The sequence below is a fragment of the Chanodichthys erythropterus genome, chromosome 23, assembly GCF_024489055.1.
Source record: "Chanodichthys erythropterus isolate Z2021 chromosome 23, ASM2448905v1, whole genome shotgun sequence".
Taxonomy (NCBI): domain Eukaryota; kingdom Metazoa; phylum Chordata; class Actinopteri; order Cypriniformes; family Xenocyprididae; genus Chanodichthys; species Chanodichthys erythropterus.
Genome location: NC_090243.1, coordinates 23,971,867 through 23,989,390, shown reverse-complemented (window position 1 = coordinate 23,989,390; position 17,524 = coordinate 23,971,867). Strand labels below are relative to the sequence as shown.

The window sequence follows — 17,524 nt, the reverse complement described above, 5'->3', positions numbered from 1 at the left end:
AGTGATACATTTTATTTTTCAGGATTCTTTAATGAATAGAACGTTCAAAATAACATTTATTTGAAATACAATCTTTTGTAACATTATAAATGTCTTTACTGTTTTGATCAGTTTAATATGGAAGCTTGTTTCCACCACTGAATAAAAATAAATACATAAATAAGTAAAATAAATTCAATTCTGACTTTTTTTTCTCAGAATTGCGTGATATAAAGTTAGAATTGTGAGACGTAAAGTCAGAATTGCGAGACGTAAAGTCAGAATTGCGAGATATAAAGTCAGAATTGCGAGATATAAAGTCATAATTAGGAGATTTAAAGTCAGAATTGTGAGATATGAAGTCAGAATTGTGAGATATAAAGTCAGAATTGCGAGACGTAAAGTCAGAATTGTGAGATATAAAGTCAGAATTGTGAGATATAAAGTCAGAATTGCGAGATGTAAAGTCAGAATTGCGAGATATAAAGTCAGAATTGTGAGATATAAAGTCAGAATTGCGAGACGTAAAGTCAGAATTGCGAGACGTAAAGTCAGAATTGCGAGACGTAAAGTCAGAATTGCGAGACGTAAAGTCAGAATTGCGAGACGTAAAGTCAGAATTGCGAGACGTAAAGTCAGAATTGTGAGATATAAAGTCAGAATTGCGAGATATAAAGTCAGAATTGCGAGATATAAAGTCAGAATTGCGAGATATAAAGTCAGAATTGCGAGATATAAAGTCAGAATTGCGAGATATAAAGTCAGAATTGCGAGATATAAAGTCAGAATTGCGAGATATAAAGTCAGAATTGCGAGATATAAAGTCAGAATTGCGAGTTGTAATGTCAGAATTGTGAGATATAAAGTCAGAATTGTGAGATATAAAGTCAGAATTGCGAGATATAAAGTCAGAATTGCGATATAAAGTCAGAATTGAGATTTAAAGTCAGAATTGCGAGATTTAAAGTCAGAATTGCGAGTTATAAAGTCAGAATTGCGAGATATAAAGTCAGAATTGCGAGATATAAAGTCAGAATTGCGAGATTTAAAGTCAGAATTGCGAGTTATAAAGTCAGAATTGCGAGTTATAAAGTCAGAATTGCGAGTTATAAAGTCAGAATTGCGAGATTTAAAGTCAGAATTGCGAGATATAAAGTCAGAATTGCGAGATTTAAAGTCAGAATTGCGAGATTTAAAGTCAGAATTGTGAGATATAAAGTCAGAATTGCGAGTTGTAATGTCAGAATTGCGAGATATAAAGTCAGAATTGCGAGTTGTAATGTCAGAATTGCGAGATATAAAGTCAGAATTGCGAGATTTAAAGTCAGAATTGCGAGTTATAAAGTCAGAATTGCGAGATATAAAGTCAGAATTGAGATATAAAGTCAGAATTGAGATATAAAGTCAGAATTGCGAGATATAAAGTCAGAATTGCGAGATATAAAGTCAGAATTGAGATATAAAGTCAGAATTGAGATTTAAAGTCAGAATTGCGAGATTTAAAGTCAGAATTGCGAGTTATAAAGTCAGAATTGCGAGTTATAAAGTCAGAATTGCGAGATTTAAAGTCAGAATTGCGAGATTTAAAGTCAGAATTGCGAGTTATAAAGTCAGAATTGCGAGATATAAAGTCAGAATTGTGATATAAAGTCAGAATTTTGATATAAACACAATTCTCAGAAAAAAGTATTTTTATATAATTTATTGTGTGTTTATATCTCACAATTTTGAGAATAGAAGTCAGAATTATTAGAAGAAAAAGAAGAATTACGAGTTTATATCTGAGAAAAGAAAACAAGCTTCCATAATTAAATACGTCCTTACTGAATAAACTAAGCTATACAACCAAATACTGAAATGAAGCTGTCCATGACACTAATGACATCGAGGTCTTAGATTAGATTCCCAGATGTGGCTTGAGCTGCTTTGGATGAAAGTGTCTGTCAAGTGAATAATTCAGCATCTGTTTGGTCATCGGCAATGTTTGATCTCGATAAAGGAATGCAATTCCCTGCTGCAACATCAAGCTAAACCATATTAGTGTGGGAACTGCGCTTCAGGACATGGTAAACAATCTTGTACCTGCTACCTTGGTTTTTCCAGCTGGACTCTTGACCAGGTCTACCAGATTTTAAAAACCCCAGCAGATGCTAGTCTAGGCTGGTCAGACACCTAAACCAGCTGATCCAAAACAGCTTGAGGTGATTTAGCCGTATTTTGCTACTCACAATGGTAAATGTGTTATGTAGGCTTACATGACTATTCATATATGTAGTATTATGAAAGGTGGCAGTACTGTCACTGCGATAAATCTATTGTAAGTCACTTTGGATGAAGTGTCTGCTAAATGACTGCTTGCGTGGAAGATATGCTTGATATACAGGCTCTTCAGCTCATTAAATTTAGTTTTTGATTGATATGCCACTGAACACTATTCTCCTGTTGCGGAGAGGGGGAAGTTACACTGATATTTCTCTGTTTTTCAGGGAGAGAGAGGAGAGTCTGGACCCAAAGGCATTCAGGTGGATCCTTTGTCATTTCATTCACATTTTGAAAAGTGCTTTTTACCAGTGCTGTGTGTGATTTATCAAAGGTTTGGTTTTGGTTTCAACACAAATTCAGATTTGTCTTAGATCTCAAATCTAACTCTAACCGAGATGTTTTCAAAGCATAAAGTCAGCTTTAGTGTGGTCTTTATCATGGACTTTATAACCCTGTTAAGTTCTAAGATGAAATTCTAATGCTCGTAATGTAAATCAACAAGATCTGATATAGCAGATACTGACATAAAATGCATACAAATATCAATATGTCTTAGTAAGATTATAGTTAAATGCTTAGTTTTATGATCAAAGCTCTTTAGTAGTTAAACATATAATGCAATACAATGATGATTGAGAGATGAACCTTCCTCAAAGCCCTGATGATCGCTTCAGTCCAGTTATTAATTATGTCAAAGCTTGCTTATAATGTTTACTGATATTATAATCACTCATTAGTGATTGTTGCTATGCTTACATTACAAGCTCAACTGCTGCAGTGTGATGTGTACATTACCGTAACAGTCTCTGTAGGGAACATCACCCTCAGTGTAGTTAGCTCAGTATCTCTCAGTAAACAGCATGTGACACAGTCTTGTAAAGGTCATAGGGAGACACCCGTTGATTTTGAATGCTAATGATAACCTTTTAGAGTCTGAGACCCCTGCTAACACAGACCTCCTCCCATTCACAGGGTGAAAAAGGCAGCAAAGGGTTTCCTGGGATGCCAGGCTTTTCAGTAAGTGTACAAACACCTACATCCACCAGGGGGCGCCTCCTGTTAATGCACTGCATGTGAAGATGGACAGCGCTGCTTTGGTTTGAATGGATGAAAAGCCAACATGTACCAAATTAAGAATTTAAGAAGTGGCTCAAATCAGTTAAATTGGAATGTCAGAAAGAGGAATTCACTAAACTGAAATTCAGATGAATTTACACAGCAGAGGATGTTTTGCGACATAGATAATTACATCATTAAGCTTTCTGGAAATATCCCATAAATATCACATCACCAAAAAAAAAAAAAAAAAAAAAAAAAATGTATTATTAAAAACTACACTTATAGCAGGTGCATTTCAAATTAAATTCTGAATGACACTCATAAAGTGATTATGGTTTCAGTAGGATGTTAATGATTATATTCACTTGTACACTCTTAGAAAAAAACGTTCAGTGGGGTTCTATAGAGAACTCAGGGTTTAAAGAACACTTCATGCCAAAAGGGTTGCATAATACTTTATTGTTTAACATATTGTTTTAACACACACTTTTTTTTTCTTTTTTCTAGTGATAAAGTACGCACTCTAAAAAATGCTGGATTAAAAACAACCCAATTTGGGTGGAAAATGGACAAACCCAGCAAATGGGTTGGGTAGTTTAATTGAACTCAACAATTGTTTAAAAATGACTATATGTCTGGATTAAAATGAACCCAAAATATATTGGAAATTAGAAATCAGACACATAATTACTAGAGGAAACAATAATAATCAAAAGGTGAACATTAATGAATGATAATTAAATGATAAATATTTATTAAATTGCTTATTAATAAAAGTTATTAATAAATGTTCATTTCCAACCTACTTTGGCTTTTAATTAAAAACAACCCAATCGCTGGGTCAAAACAACCCAATCGCTGGGTCAAAACAACCCATTCGCCGGGTCAAAACAACCCATTCGCCGGGTCAAAACAACCCAATCGCTGGGTTAAAACAACCCATTGGCTGGGTCCAAACACCCATTTGCCGGGTCAAAACAACCCATTCACCAAGTTAAAACAACCCAATCGCTGGGTCAAAACAACCCAATCGCCGAGTCAAAACAACCCATTTGCCGGGTCAAAACAACCCATTTGCCAAGTTAAAACAACCCAATCGCCGGGTTAAAACTGCCCATTCGCTGGGTCAAAACAACCCAATCACTGGGTTAAAACATCCCATTCACTGGGTTAAAATCACTGGGTTAAAAATAGTCCAATCTCTCGGTTAAAACAACCCATTCGTTGGGTCAAAACAACCCATTCACCGGGTCAAAACAACCCAATCGCCGGGTTAAAACAACCCATTCTTTGCGTTATACTTAATAACCAGTGTTTTAACCCAACACTGCCAGCAAATTGTGTATTGTGCACTTTTGGTGGTACCAGCACCAAATACTAGATTTTTGGTATCGTGACATCCCTATTTGTTACTAAAAAATGTAAATATTATAGTATGTTTTAATAAAGCTAAAATGTTTTAAATAGCTATAAAAGGCTAAACTATTCCATGTTTGACTTAATAATTTAAATTATTAAATGAGTTTCCTTTGTATTGTCTATACGGTCCAGGTTTATAGGGATTTTAAGAAGTGATTTGTTGAATTACTTATTGAGTAATCAAATTACTTCTATTTATAAATTACTTTTCTAATTACTCTGCCTGCAAATAAAGTATTTTAAATACAACATTGATGATGAAATTAGTAATTAATTACTTTTTTGAAGTAACTTACCCAACACTGGTTATAACAACCCAATCGCTGGCTTAAAACATCCCATGTAAAACACATTTTCTAGAGTGTATGTTTATGATTAGCTTAATTCATGAAATTTCGTTAAAATAAAAAACAAAACAAAAATAATAATAAAAAAAAAAATCATTAAAACTAAATCCAAAAAATTATGGGATCCACTAAAAGGTTTTGAAGTGCCTGACGGAACCCTTTAAGGCAGTGTTTCTCATCCTCGGGACCCTCTGCAAAGAGCTCAGAACCCAAGAGGTGAAACTCTGATGCTTTTTGGGTAACAGCCACTAGATGGCGCTTCGGTAGCACGGCCGCCATTATGGGGTGAAAATGACAACTGGCCAGTAGAATCCATCACATCTTACGCACTCAAAATCGGCGAATCTCACAGCCAAGTCAAAAACGCAATAGAAAACTTCTCAAATTTAGTAATTTTGATCATCATGTTTGTAGCGTGATCCAGGGGATTAAAACTTACAATATATATTTCAGACAATATAGTAAATTACTCCACTAGGTCTGAAATATATATGTTTTAATCCCATGGATCACACATAATAAACATAATGATCTTATAGAACATGATGCATCGCTGTGTCTGTTATCCCATAACTCCCACTTTTGGACACAGAGCTGTGTTTTTAGTTTACATAGTCTGACACTAATATAAGACAACATTGCAAAAACAGTTTACCGTCAAGCTGTTATATTCCGTTATATATTTATTGTCCAACATTCCCAATTTTTCTGATGTATGTCCTGAATTTAATTTCATATGTCAGTATTAATTCAGTGTTTATAATGATAATACTTGAACTTCAAAGAATTTGAACCCAAACTGACTGGGTTTCTAGAGAGCAAAGGTTTTGTGAAAAAAGTGAAAGACTTAAACACAAAGGGTCTCATTCATGAAACACGAGCAGAACGAATTTTTGTGTAAATCGTGTGTAAAGTGGTTCTGGTGTAAATTTTCGGATTTATTAAAATGTTCGTATTTTCTAAATGTTAGTTGGTACGAAAGAAATCTACACCTGCTCCCAGCCACGCGTAAATAGTGTGTGTAACATCCGAACGTTTTGCTCATTAATAAGGTTTTATTTTAATTCACCTTAATAAGGTACATATTTACACAGCATTTTGAAAAAAATATTATATATATAGTAATTACATACGTTTTTTCTTTTTACTTTTATTGTGAGAGCCAGTAATAGCGTCTGCAAACGGAGCACTTTAATCAAATAATTAAGTGATTTCAATAGGGCTGGGCAAACTAATGGCCCCCTTATTTGTTATGGAAATTGTTTCCTATAAAATGGCCAAAATCCTTCATTTGGTGTCATAATATGATGCCCATATATAGTTGTCAGTCGGATTTAATGGGCGGGATTTATGGTAATTGAGAATGAGCGTGCACGTGCGTCCCATTTACGACTGATTGGAATTCATTAACACACACACACACACACACATTTCACTATCATTTCTGACGTTTACGAAGTATTTGTGAATCAGGAGAAGAGTTTTCGGGAAGGTCTCTTTACGCGCAAATCACTCACGTATTTACTCGTATATTTACGAATGTTTCATGAATGAGACCCAATGTGTGTAAAATAAACTGTAAAAAGGATTTGATTATCACTAGTGATAGTGTTTTATTCTGTGTTGTTGGATTTCAGCTTTAAATGTACTTGTTTTTTTAACAAAGCAGCTGATATTGCCATAGAAACTAGTGGACTGGCGGAAGCGCAGGGCAGCTGCTGGGCGTTTGTGTTGCAATGGAGTTTCACTTCTTGTCAGTAAAAGTTCTCTGCCCTCTGTTATCGCTTTTATCTGACACACTCAGTTCAGTTCATGGAGCTCTCTCCTAACGAGCTGATGATCTTAATCACGTGTGTTAAATAAGGGAGACGTACAAAACGAAGAAGCGGAGGAGCTGAGAAACATTGCTTTAAGGTTCCAAATAGAACCTTTTCTTCAAAGAGCAAATACAAAGATCTACAGCTGAATTGCCAAATTCGGATACGTTTATCCCATTGAATCATTCTATAATTTGCAGAAGATACTCCTGATTTCTGGGAATAAACTCGGCAAGGCCCCAGAAACTTTAGTCACAGACATTGACTCACCATTTGTGTCAGAGAACATGTCGCAAATATGACAAGTCTTCAGATGAAATAAAATCAGGTTTCTAAAATAATTCTAAATGACATTTAGGAGGAAGTATCTCTTTAAATATATAACTTATGTCTATAATCAGAGCAACATTTGGATTCAGGAAATTGAGAAAATGATTCTCCTGAAAACTTATGTATTAGTATGTATTTTCAGTTTCTTCACTGCTTGCTTGTATGAACTTACACACAGTTTTGTCGTCTGAAGCATTCTTCTTTATGATGTGCTGACACTGAAATGTCCAACTTCTGTCATTGATTCAGTCTGAGGAACAGGCATCGTTCTTCCTGATTGAGCCCGTCTCTGATTTGATCTTAAAACAGTTTCCTCTTTCCGTCTTTCCTGCTGAACCAGGGTGAAGTCGGACCCAGAGGGAGCAAAGGAGAGGTTTGTATAATTACACAGTTCAGTCACATTAAACCATCCCTGCCTATTTTGCACAAGAAACAAGATGGTCTCCACCTCCTGAAGCACGTATGGGACGGCGGAGCACTTCTGAGCGCCGTGAAGCACGTCCACAACGCCTTCACGTTTGACAGCTTGACACTTCATCTGAGCCGGATTCAGAGTGCTGTCAGGCCGCAGCCGATGCTGTGCAAACTACAGCAAATGTCCCATGTATATTTATTATTTCATGTTTGTGGGCAAATCAGTACCAGACATATATGCAAATCACTCGCTTCCTTTAAAAGAATGTTTATTTCCTCCAAAAGAGGCTTATTAAATATTTCCGTTCTGTGTGTTTACTCCACACTAAAGTCTGATTGTGATTGAGATTTAATCTTTAACATTTCATCTTGCTGCTTAACAAGCGTCCTTGTTTTTTCAACTAACTGAAATAAAATATGTTGAAGTAAAATTAATAAAGCTGATTATAAACAATAAAAATGATAAAAGTACAAAAAAGTTAAACTAAAATGAAAATGAATACTGAAAATATAAAAACATAAAAGCTAATTCAAAGTACTATAAATAATACTAAAATAACACTGTATATTATACTACAGTAATAGAAAATAAAATAGTAACTTATATTTATTCAAATTACATTATCCAATATAATGTCCTGCACAGAAACATATTAGAAATTATGAGAATCTTTGCTTTGACAAATCTTGTTATAAGCAATGCAAGGCATTTAAACCATATGTGTTCATTTAATATGCAGTGTATAATTTTGATGTTAATTTCATTAATTGTGCAGCTCTGCTCTGCTGTTAAATGCAATAATCTCACTAGCATGAAGGAATATCATTGCAAGTATTCATGGCTGTGGGCTGATATAAGTGTTGGTCATGTGTTCAATCCACTAGAAAGGTACGCCGGGTGAGGCTGGGGTCAAAGGTCCCGATGGCCAGAAGGGAGACGTGGGACACATCGGTGTGGTCGGACCGCGCGGATTCCCGGGCCAGGATGGTTTACCGGGGCAACCCGGCGCTCCGGGCTTTCCAGGGAAGCCTGTGAGTTTTCCTACATTTCTCAAAACTACATGATAGCAATTAAAATTTTTGCTATAGCCACCAGGTATTTCCTTTCACAAGAAATAAACAAATGGTAAACAAACCACGGCATGGGCCGGGGCAATGTCAGGACGCATCATTTCGGCTGATTCATGAAAGGCGTTATGAAAGAATCCACAAGGCCTGAGGTCAAGACAGTGTAACTGAGTTTCTTCCTTTATTATCCGTGAGGCATTATGATTTCTTTGATAGCTGCTGTGTGTTTTTCACGTACAGACACCATCTAATGAGTGACTCGATGTGTGTTTCAGGGTAAGCCTCCCTCAGAGGAGCACTTAATGAAACTCTGTGGGGACGTTCTGAGAAGTGAGTATCCGACCTTCTTCAAGGTCATTCTTCTCTCCAGAGCCAAGAGCCTGAGGAGCTTTTCCTTTTCTCTTTTTTAACTCGAAACAGGCCTGATATGTAAAGAGCTGAAAATAGCGTGCAGCGTCCAATTAAAGCTGTTAGATAAAAGCAAAGTTCACTGGAAAGGAGCTTTTGTTACAGAAACTTGCTGAGTTTTTATAGTTTGCTTTGAATTAAAGGGGTCATCTATGGAAACCCATTTCTGCAACGGGAGGAAAAAAAATAATCATGCTTTGGTGAATCTTAATTATGACATAAAAAGACAATTGACATACAATGTCATAAATATTATTAAAAGTCAAAATTATGACATTCTAAGCCAGTCATAATTATGAGATAAAAATCACAATTGACATACTAAATCATAATTAACATTATAAGATACAATGTCAATTATGACTTTTTATTTCATAATTATGACTTCGTATCTCATTATTATGACTTGGTATGTCATAATTATGATTTAGTAAGTCAATATTATGACATACTAAGCCAGTTATAATTATGAGATTTAAAAAAACTTATTTCATAATTATGAAGGTAAGTCGTAATTGAGATAAAAAGTTGAAAATACGACAAGTCAGAACTATGAGATAGTATATCATAATTTTGACTTTTTAAGTCATTATGAGATAAAAATTCGTCATAAGAAGTCAAAATTGACATAAAAAGTCATAATTATGAGATGTCAAATTATGACAAAACGTCTAAGATAAAAAGTCAAAATGATTGCATAAAAAGTTGAAACTGACATAGAAATCATAATAATTATGAAATTATGAAATGCCAAGTCAAAAATTACGTTAAAAGTCAAACTTATGACATACTAAGTCATAATTATGAGATAAAATGTCAAAATTATGACATTCTAAGCCAGTCATAATTTTGATATAAAAATCACAATTGACCAGTGGTGTATAAAGTACTCGAAAACCATACTTGAGTAAAAGTATAGATATCTTGCCAGAAAATGACTTTGGTAGAAGTTAAAGTTGCTGTTTAGAATGTTACTTGAGTAAATGTTTTAAAGTATGTGATTTTTTTTGTACTTAAGTATGCAAAGTATTTTTTTGATATTAAATGTACTTAAGTATTGAAAGTAAAAGTACAAGTAAATGTAAAATACAAAAGGAGCAAAAAAATATTAAAAATTGTTCTATACACAGTTTGAGCAGCAAGATTGTGTTCAGTTTTAACTCTTACATTTTGTTTCTTTAAATTGGCTAAAGGTTTATTGTAATTTTTATACATAAAAAATACTAATATATTAATTATACATTTATGATTCGTTCATGTTAATTTATAGTGCATTATAACTAATGCAAGAGACAACTTTAAAATGTTAAAATGTAAATGATGAAATTAAAAATGAACAATACTTTTATTAACCTTATTTAATGTTACAAATGTAGTCTTATTGTAAAATGTTACTATTTCATATAAATCCAAACAGTCATGCTTAAAAATTACCATCTTTACACACAAAGGCATAGCATGGGTCTATTATATGTGTACTTTCACACATTATTTGGCTCTATTTTAGAAAAATTGATGATTATCTAATCAAAATATGTGTTACAGTGCCGCTAAAAACTGAAATTGAATAGGCTACATTTCTGATTTGTTAAGCTTCTGTCGCTGTATGAGAATACAGTTTAAATATGCAACTTTGCCGGATAATGAATGCATAACAGCGAACAAATAGTTATAAACTAATGTTTTTTTGTCACATTGTTTTAACCGCTTGAGGTTACTACTAATGTCTCAGCCTCGACGACAAACATACTGTTCTCCACTAATGCAGCATCTAGTCAACAAACTAATTACTTTATAGTGATATGAAAACATGTACTGTAGTGTACATTGTATAACATACCGTTTTGTTATCCGTTTTAAATCGTTTTGAAGTGACCCGCTCTGCGCGCAGCCTCACATCACGTGTCAAAAGAAACCATTCGAGGCATCAGTGATTTATTACAGTTTTTATTTCGCCTCTAGAGGCCGCTCTCGTAATGTCTCGTAATGACAGCGCACTTCCCAGCCGCTCCAGCAATGGACGCAACCCGGAAAATTAAATCAACCGCGGTTGTGCGAGCACTTGTTTGCACATGCTTGCTTGCAGTCTGTGTTCTTCCGACTTTATTTTGTAGTAAGTAACGAAAATGCTTTGGGAAAATGTATCGGAGTAAAAGTATATAATTTATTTAGGAAATGTAGTGGAGTAAAAGTAAAAGTTGACAGAAATATAAAAACTCAAGTAAAGTACAGATTCTCCCAAAAAATACTTAAGTACTGTAACGAAGTATTATTACTTCGTTACATTACACCACTGCAATTGACATACTAAATAATAATTAACATTATAACATACAATGTCAATTATGACTTTTTATTTCATAATTATGACTTAGTATCTCATTATTATGACTTGGTATGTTATAATTATGATATAGCAAGTCGATATTATGACATACTAAGCCAGTTATAATTATGTGATTTAAAAAAGTCGAAATTATTACATACTGTTATAATTATGAAATAAAAGTTGAAATTATGACATACCAAGTAAGTCGTAATTGAGATAAAAAGTTGAAAATACGACAAGTCATAACTATGAGATAAAAAGTCAAAATTATGACATACTAAGTCATTATGAGATAAAAATTCATCATTATAAGAAGTCAAAATTGACAGTCATAATTATGAGATGAGTCAAATTATGACAAAAAGTCTAAGATAAAAAGTCAAAATGATTGCATAAAAAGTTGAAACTGACATAGAAATCATAATAGTAATTCTGAAATTATGAAATGCCAAGTCAAAAATGACGTTAAAAGTCAAAATTATGACAAAAAAAATTAAATTATGACATTCACAATTATGAGATAATTAGGTCGAAATTTTGGGATAAAATTAATAATTTTTACTTTTTTGGTTTTATGTCAGTTTGTAATGTCATAATAATGTCATAATTTTGTCTTGGTATGTCCTTTAAAGACAAATAATGATTATGACAAATCATAATTTTTGGCTTTTTAAAACAAAACATGCATGCATGAATCACTTACAATACAATAAGATGCATGTGAATATAGATACAGCTTTTTTAAATGCTCTTTCTGTGGAGGGAATTTTACTGGAGGAAAGTTACTGTGTGTCCAAGAAAAATCATCATACGCCCCATTCCGTAATCTCCAGTGTAATGCGTCTGTATCAGATCAGCTGCCCCGGTTGCTGCAGACGATGGGCTCTCAGCGCTGTGAACCCTGTGAGAGCGTTAAAGGACCCCCGGGACACCCCGGAGCTCCAGGGCCCAAAGGCTCCAGCGGCCCCCCCGGCTATCCCGGCAGACACGGCTCTCAGGGCTACCCAGGGCCTCCGGGCATCCAAGGACCCCCAGGGGTTAAAGGTGACAAAGATGTCTGGCTCTAACGCTTCCAAATGATGGAAATGGATTTGGGTTTGTATTTTAATTGTATAATATGTTTGTCATTCTTTTAGGGGACACAGGCCCACGGGGATTTAAAGGCAATAAAGGAGAGAGCAGACCAGGATACCCAGGGCCTCCTGGAGACACGGGTACAGTGACATTATTACATGATTAATATCTGTTTTGTCAGTGATTTGTCATGCATATGTAGAAAAATGCACAAATGGATACGTAGCATTTGGGAACGAGTCTTGTGTAACTGTCAGATTGTGCATTCCCTCAACAACAACAACAACAGGGATCCAGGGTCCTCGCGGCAGTGATGGCATTGGTATTCCGGGTCCTCCGGGAATAGCGGGTAAATCCGGGACTCCGGGCATTCCAGGCAAGCCAGGTCCTCCAGGGCCGGCCGGCGTGTGTGACATGTCCATCTGCTACCAGTCCTATAACCTCAGGGATGAGCACTACAGTAAAGGGCCGGATTTCTAACACACACATTTGAGCGAACACATGGGCTCAGCTCTCGGACTGCCAGGAGCGCCATAGCAAATCCAGAGGAATTTACAGACATGGCTTGGGACATTGTCTGAGCGCTGCTATGGTGCAATGAAACATCAGTGGCCTTTAGATGAAAAATAGTGACATTTATAGATGTGAAACTTGCCTTTCAGTGCACAGCGGGTTTTGTAAACACCATTAACACGTTCATAAGGTCATTTGTGAAATAATACCGCGAGTGGATAGATGTTGATATGTCATAAACATAGCAATTAACATTAATATTTATCACCATTACTTCTGAATATTAAGTATTAGTAAAGTAAATGACTTTTTGTTGTCAAACAAGGAAGCTTTGCACCACGATAAGAGATGTTAGTTTGTTTGTCATTTGGTACTAATGAATATTAAGAATAAGTGTTCAGAGACATGCTTTAAAAATAATGGGGAAAATGATTTTGATTTCCCCAATACTTGACTGGAAATATTCTGATCGACTCATCAGACATCATCATTTCACATTTCATTGAATTAATAATTGTACTTTAAATAGCTGGCTATTATTATTTTATATTATTTACGTATTTGCATACTTTTTATATGATCTGCACTGCCTGAAGGGAAGGTAAATTCATGCAAATCTCACTGATTATTCCATTAAATAAAATTAACATGAACCATTAAATCAACTATTTATTCCATTTGTGTGTGTTCAGGAACTCATGAATTTTATATTTCTCTTTTGGCAGTAAAATATTTAAGATGTGCAAGGTATGAGATACAAATTTGACAGGTGTAATTATTTTAAATATTCACATTTATTTGTGAATCCATACAAACTGCTTGTTACAGATTTTTTCCCCCCAGTGAAATATGTTCGATATTTTTGCTCTTTCTAAATTGATACATTACAGTTTTTGCTGTTATATAATCTGTCACTAACATTCACTTCTAATCTATTGTTTTATTCACTCACTTTAGTTTATTAGAACAAACTTGTGTTAATTTTAAAACTACACTGTAAAAAATGCATGGTTAAGTTGGGTTGAAAATGGACAAACCCAGTGATTTAACCCAGCAGTTGGGTTAAATGTTTGCTCAAGCTGCTGGGTAGTTTTATTAACTATTGTGTAAAAATTAATGTATTGTTGCTTAAAATGAACCCAAAATATGTTGGAAATTAGAAATCAGACACATAATTACTAGAGACAAGAATAATAATCAAAAGCTGAACATTTATTAATAAGCAATTTAATAAATGATTATTGTTTAATTGTTATTCATTAAACTTATTAATAAATGTTAATTTATTAAAAATTAATAAATGTTAATTTCCAACATACTTTGGGTTCATTTTAAGCAACAATACAGTAATTTGTAAACACTAGTTGAGTTAAACTATCCAGCAGGTTAGGCAAACATTTAACCCAACCGCTGGGATAAAACAACCCAATCGCTGGGTTTGTCCATTTTCAACCCAATTTGGGTTGTTTTTAGAGCATTTGTTAGAGTGTGATTTGAAAGTAATTCAGAACTAAGTGATTCTAGAACTGCAAAAGTGTAATGTTGTTTGTACATTAAAAAACTGCAGCGATTCTGGGAAAGTCCAGTTTATCTTTTAATCCTCTGTTTGCTGAGAATCACTAGTAAATAAAAGGTGATTAAAAACCTGGTGGTTGATCTGTGGTTTCATGATAATGATCATGTATTTTGTTAGTGACTAAATGGCTTCAAACGCATACTGAGTCTTGAGAAAACTCTGATGTCATATAAAAAGGAAGTTGAGGATTATTTCAAGACATGATTCAGATTCTTTGCAGCAGTAGACGGACACGCATCCCTTGTTGCTGCTCCGCCTTTGAAGACTACAGTCGCTTTTGATGAACTTGCCATAAAAACGGTGAAAAGTGTTTTGCGGTAAGTGTAAAATTCATACATACTTTTAATGATTTATCCAGTTTTTCATTTTAATAAACTAGCTCAATCCTACAGGTTGTAGGTAACCATCACGATGGAAATGCCTAATGCAACAGAAGAATACCAGGATTATGAGGATTACTCGGGGAGGAGCCCTAATCATTATCTGATGTGCAGCCCCATCGACACCAACGAATTCGCCAAAAACTTTCTTCCACCCTTCTACTACATCATCTTCGTCGCCAGCATAATCGGCAACGGAGTCGTTGTCCTTGTCATCTACAAGTTTGAAAAGCTGACCACGGTCACAAATATATTTCTCCTCAACCTTGTGGCCTCCAACATCATTTTTACCCTTACGCTCCCGTTTCAGGCCGTTCACCATTCCGACCAGTGGATCTTTGGAGAAGCTCTTTGCAAGTTGGTGTACAGCGCCCACTATTTCGGCTTCTACAGCTCAGTCCTCTTCCTCACCCTCATGACATTCGACCGCTACCTGGCCGTGGTTCATTGTGTGGTCGCCAGCAAAAAACGCAGAAGCTGCTACGCCCTGGCATTATCTTCAGCGGTCTGGAGTATTAGCCTTCTGGCGAGCCTCGATTCCTTCATCCACTTCACCGTTAAGGAGTATCCAAAGTACGGACTGATCTGTGAAGACTCGAGCGATTTGAAGTGGAAGGTCTTCAGCCTCTACAAGCAGTTTGTGCTGTTCTTCATCTTCCCGTTGATTGTTTTCGTCTACTGCTACTTCCGGATAACACTAACAGTCTTAGCCACGCGGATGGTAGGGAAACATCGCACTGTAAGGCTAATTTTCGTAATAGTCCTGATGTTTTTTACTTTCTGGGGTCCGCATAATATCATACGCATGATAAATGAGAATCGAGACCCTCTACAGTGCGATGACAGACTTTCGTATGCCGAGTTCATCACTGGAAACATCGGTCACTTGTATTTCTGCATCAACCCTGTTTTTTACACCTTTCTGGGAAGGAAGTTCCAGAATCATGTACGAGGAGTGCTGATGAATCAAGGTTTATGTTTAACCAGCCATATGACTGTCAGTGGAAGCAGCAGATCGTTAGCTTAAGACACAATGATAATGTATATGGTGAGTGAAAATAGCTCCATGTTGCTTTTATTCTACATGAGAAAAAGTGCAATGAACTAGCAAAAGAGTTGATGATGATTGATGTATATGTAAATCACTGTGATTTCTTTCATATTCTCAGAGATTTGTGTGTTTTGCTTTGTTTGTGTAATTTGTGTGTTTGCTTCTTCAAATTAGTTCTTTATGAAATACACTGAACTATCAAAGCTTGTTTTTGCCACTGAAAAAGATAAAACAGAAGAAAAGTGAGAGAAAGTGTCAATTATCTGAGTTGCAAGTGTCTCAACTCTGAGCGGAAAACGACAGAATTGTAAGTCTATATCTTGCAGTTCAGACTTCACAATTCATAATTGTGAATAAATATCACAGTTTTACGCACATCTCACATTTTTTTGCATCATCTCCTGCATCACATGGTGTTCTAAATATAATGCTCAAGTTGAAAATAAGTTCAACTTTTAAAAATGTGTTCTGTGTGAATGACTCCATCTGGATATTTTTTGGGTGAACTAAGCCTTTAAAGTAGATCTGAATTGGGACCCAGTTTGTCACTACAGCAGTGGTGTGTGTTCAGTACGCACAGACTATCCTGATGACGAAATTCACGTCATGCAAACACTGACCCTCACGATTTTGGTCCTTGTAATACATTCTTTTCAACAGTTCATCTGATTTAGAGATTTATTTATTTCTGTTTGCTTTTTTGTTTTGTTTTTTTTGCATGGGAGTTATGTTTCAATGCTGTTTTAACATAATTGAAATACCATTATAGTTTTTAATATTTTGAATTCATTTACCATTTATTTCAAGTAGCATTCATAACATGTTTTTATGAATTTAGTTTTAAGTAGTTAACTATAATAACTTTTGTTTTATGATGCCAATGAGTTTAATATTAATCAGGTTTTGCATGAATAATTAAGCATGATCTTTTACTGTTTTGATAAACAGTATGGGCCCTATAATACACCCGGCACAATGCGACGCAAGGCGCAGCGCAAGTGTGTTTGCTAGTTTGCGTCCGGCGCCGTTCGCGTTTTCCTGTTCAGCGTCACGTCCTTAAATTAGTAAATGCATTTGCGCCAGTTAGTGCGCCCATGTGCGTGCTGGTCTAAAAAAGAGTTGTGTTCAGGTGCATTGCCGGCGCATTGCTATTTTAAGGAGCTGAAAATAGACTGCGCAATAGACCAACTCAAACCTGGTCTAAAGTCTAAAGTCAATGCCGCAATATTTTTTTGTTAGAGCGCGTTGGTAGAAACTGCGCCTCTGGGCGCGTCCACAGTGCGCGTTGACTTTGCTTATTACACACATTTGCGCATCACACAAACATGCCAAATATTAAAAACAAAAGGATTACAGTGAAAAAGAATATTATTGTGTAGGCTACATAAATATAAAAATGTAATGATGAATAGTCATTGCTTGTATTAGAATTAGGCTACCTATTTTCAATTCAGCCTATTACTACTTATAATGATGAACGAAATTGGCTAATTAATTG

General features: G+C 35.3%; 2 protein-coding genes across 2 annotated transcripts in view; both read left to right on the top strand.

Annotated features, from left to right (window-relative positions):
- The window catches only part of si:dkey-225n22.4 (collagen alpha-1(XXI) chain), a 57,918-nt gene extending 43,326 nt beyond the window's left edge, over positions 1-14,592 (top strand). Inside the window, exons 23-30 of the mRNA XM_067377509.1 lie at positions 2,466-2,501; positions 3,214-3,258; positions 7,554-7,586; positions 8,513-8,659; positions 8,971-9,025; positions 12,285-12,476; positions 12,569-12,646; positions 12,796-14,592. Of these exons, the coding sequence (XP_067233610.1) occupies positions 2,466-2,501; positions 3,214-3,258; positions 7,554-7,586; positions 8,513-8,659; positions 8,971-9,025; positions 12,285-12,476; positions 12,569-12,646; positions 12,796-12,986 (777 nt within the window). The 3' untranslated portion in view covers positions 12,987-14,592. The remainder of the gene's footprint in view (positions 1-2,465; positions 2,502-3,213; positions 3,259-7,553; positions 7,587-8,512; positions 8,660-8,970; positions 9,026-12,284; positions 12,477-12,568; positions 12,647-12,795) is intronic.
- A 183-nt stretch (positions 14,593-14,775) lies between these two features.
- LOC137013622 (C-C chemokine receptor type 1-like) lies at positions 14,776-17,524 on the top strand. Its single transcript, XM_067377511.1, has 2 exons — positions 14,776-14,912; positions 14,988-17,524. The coding sequence occupies exon 2, from the start codon at positions 15,007-15,009 to the stop codon at positions 16,000-16,002; it is 996 nt and encodes a 331-aa protein (XP_067233612.1). The 5' UTR covers positions 14,776-14,912; positions 14,988-15,006; the 3' UTR covers positions 16,003-17,524.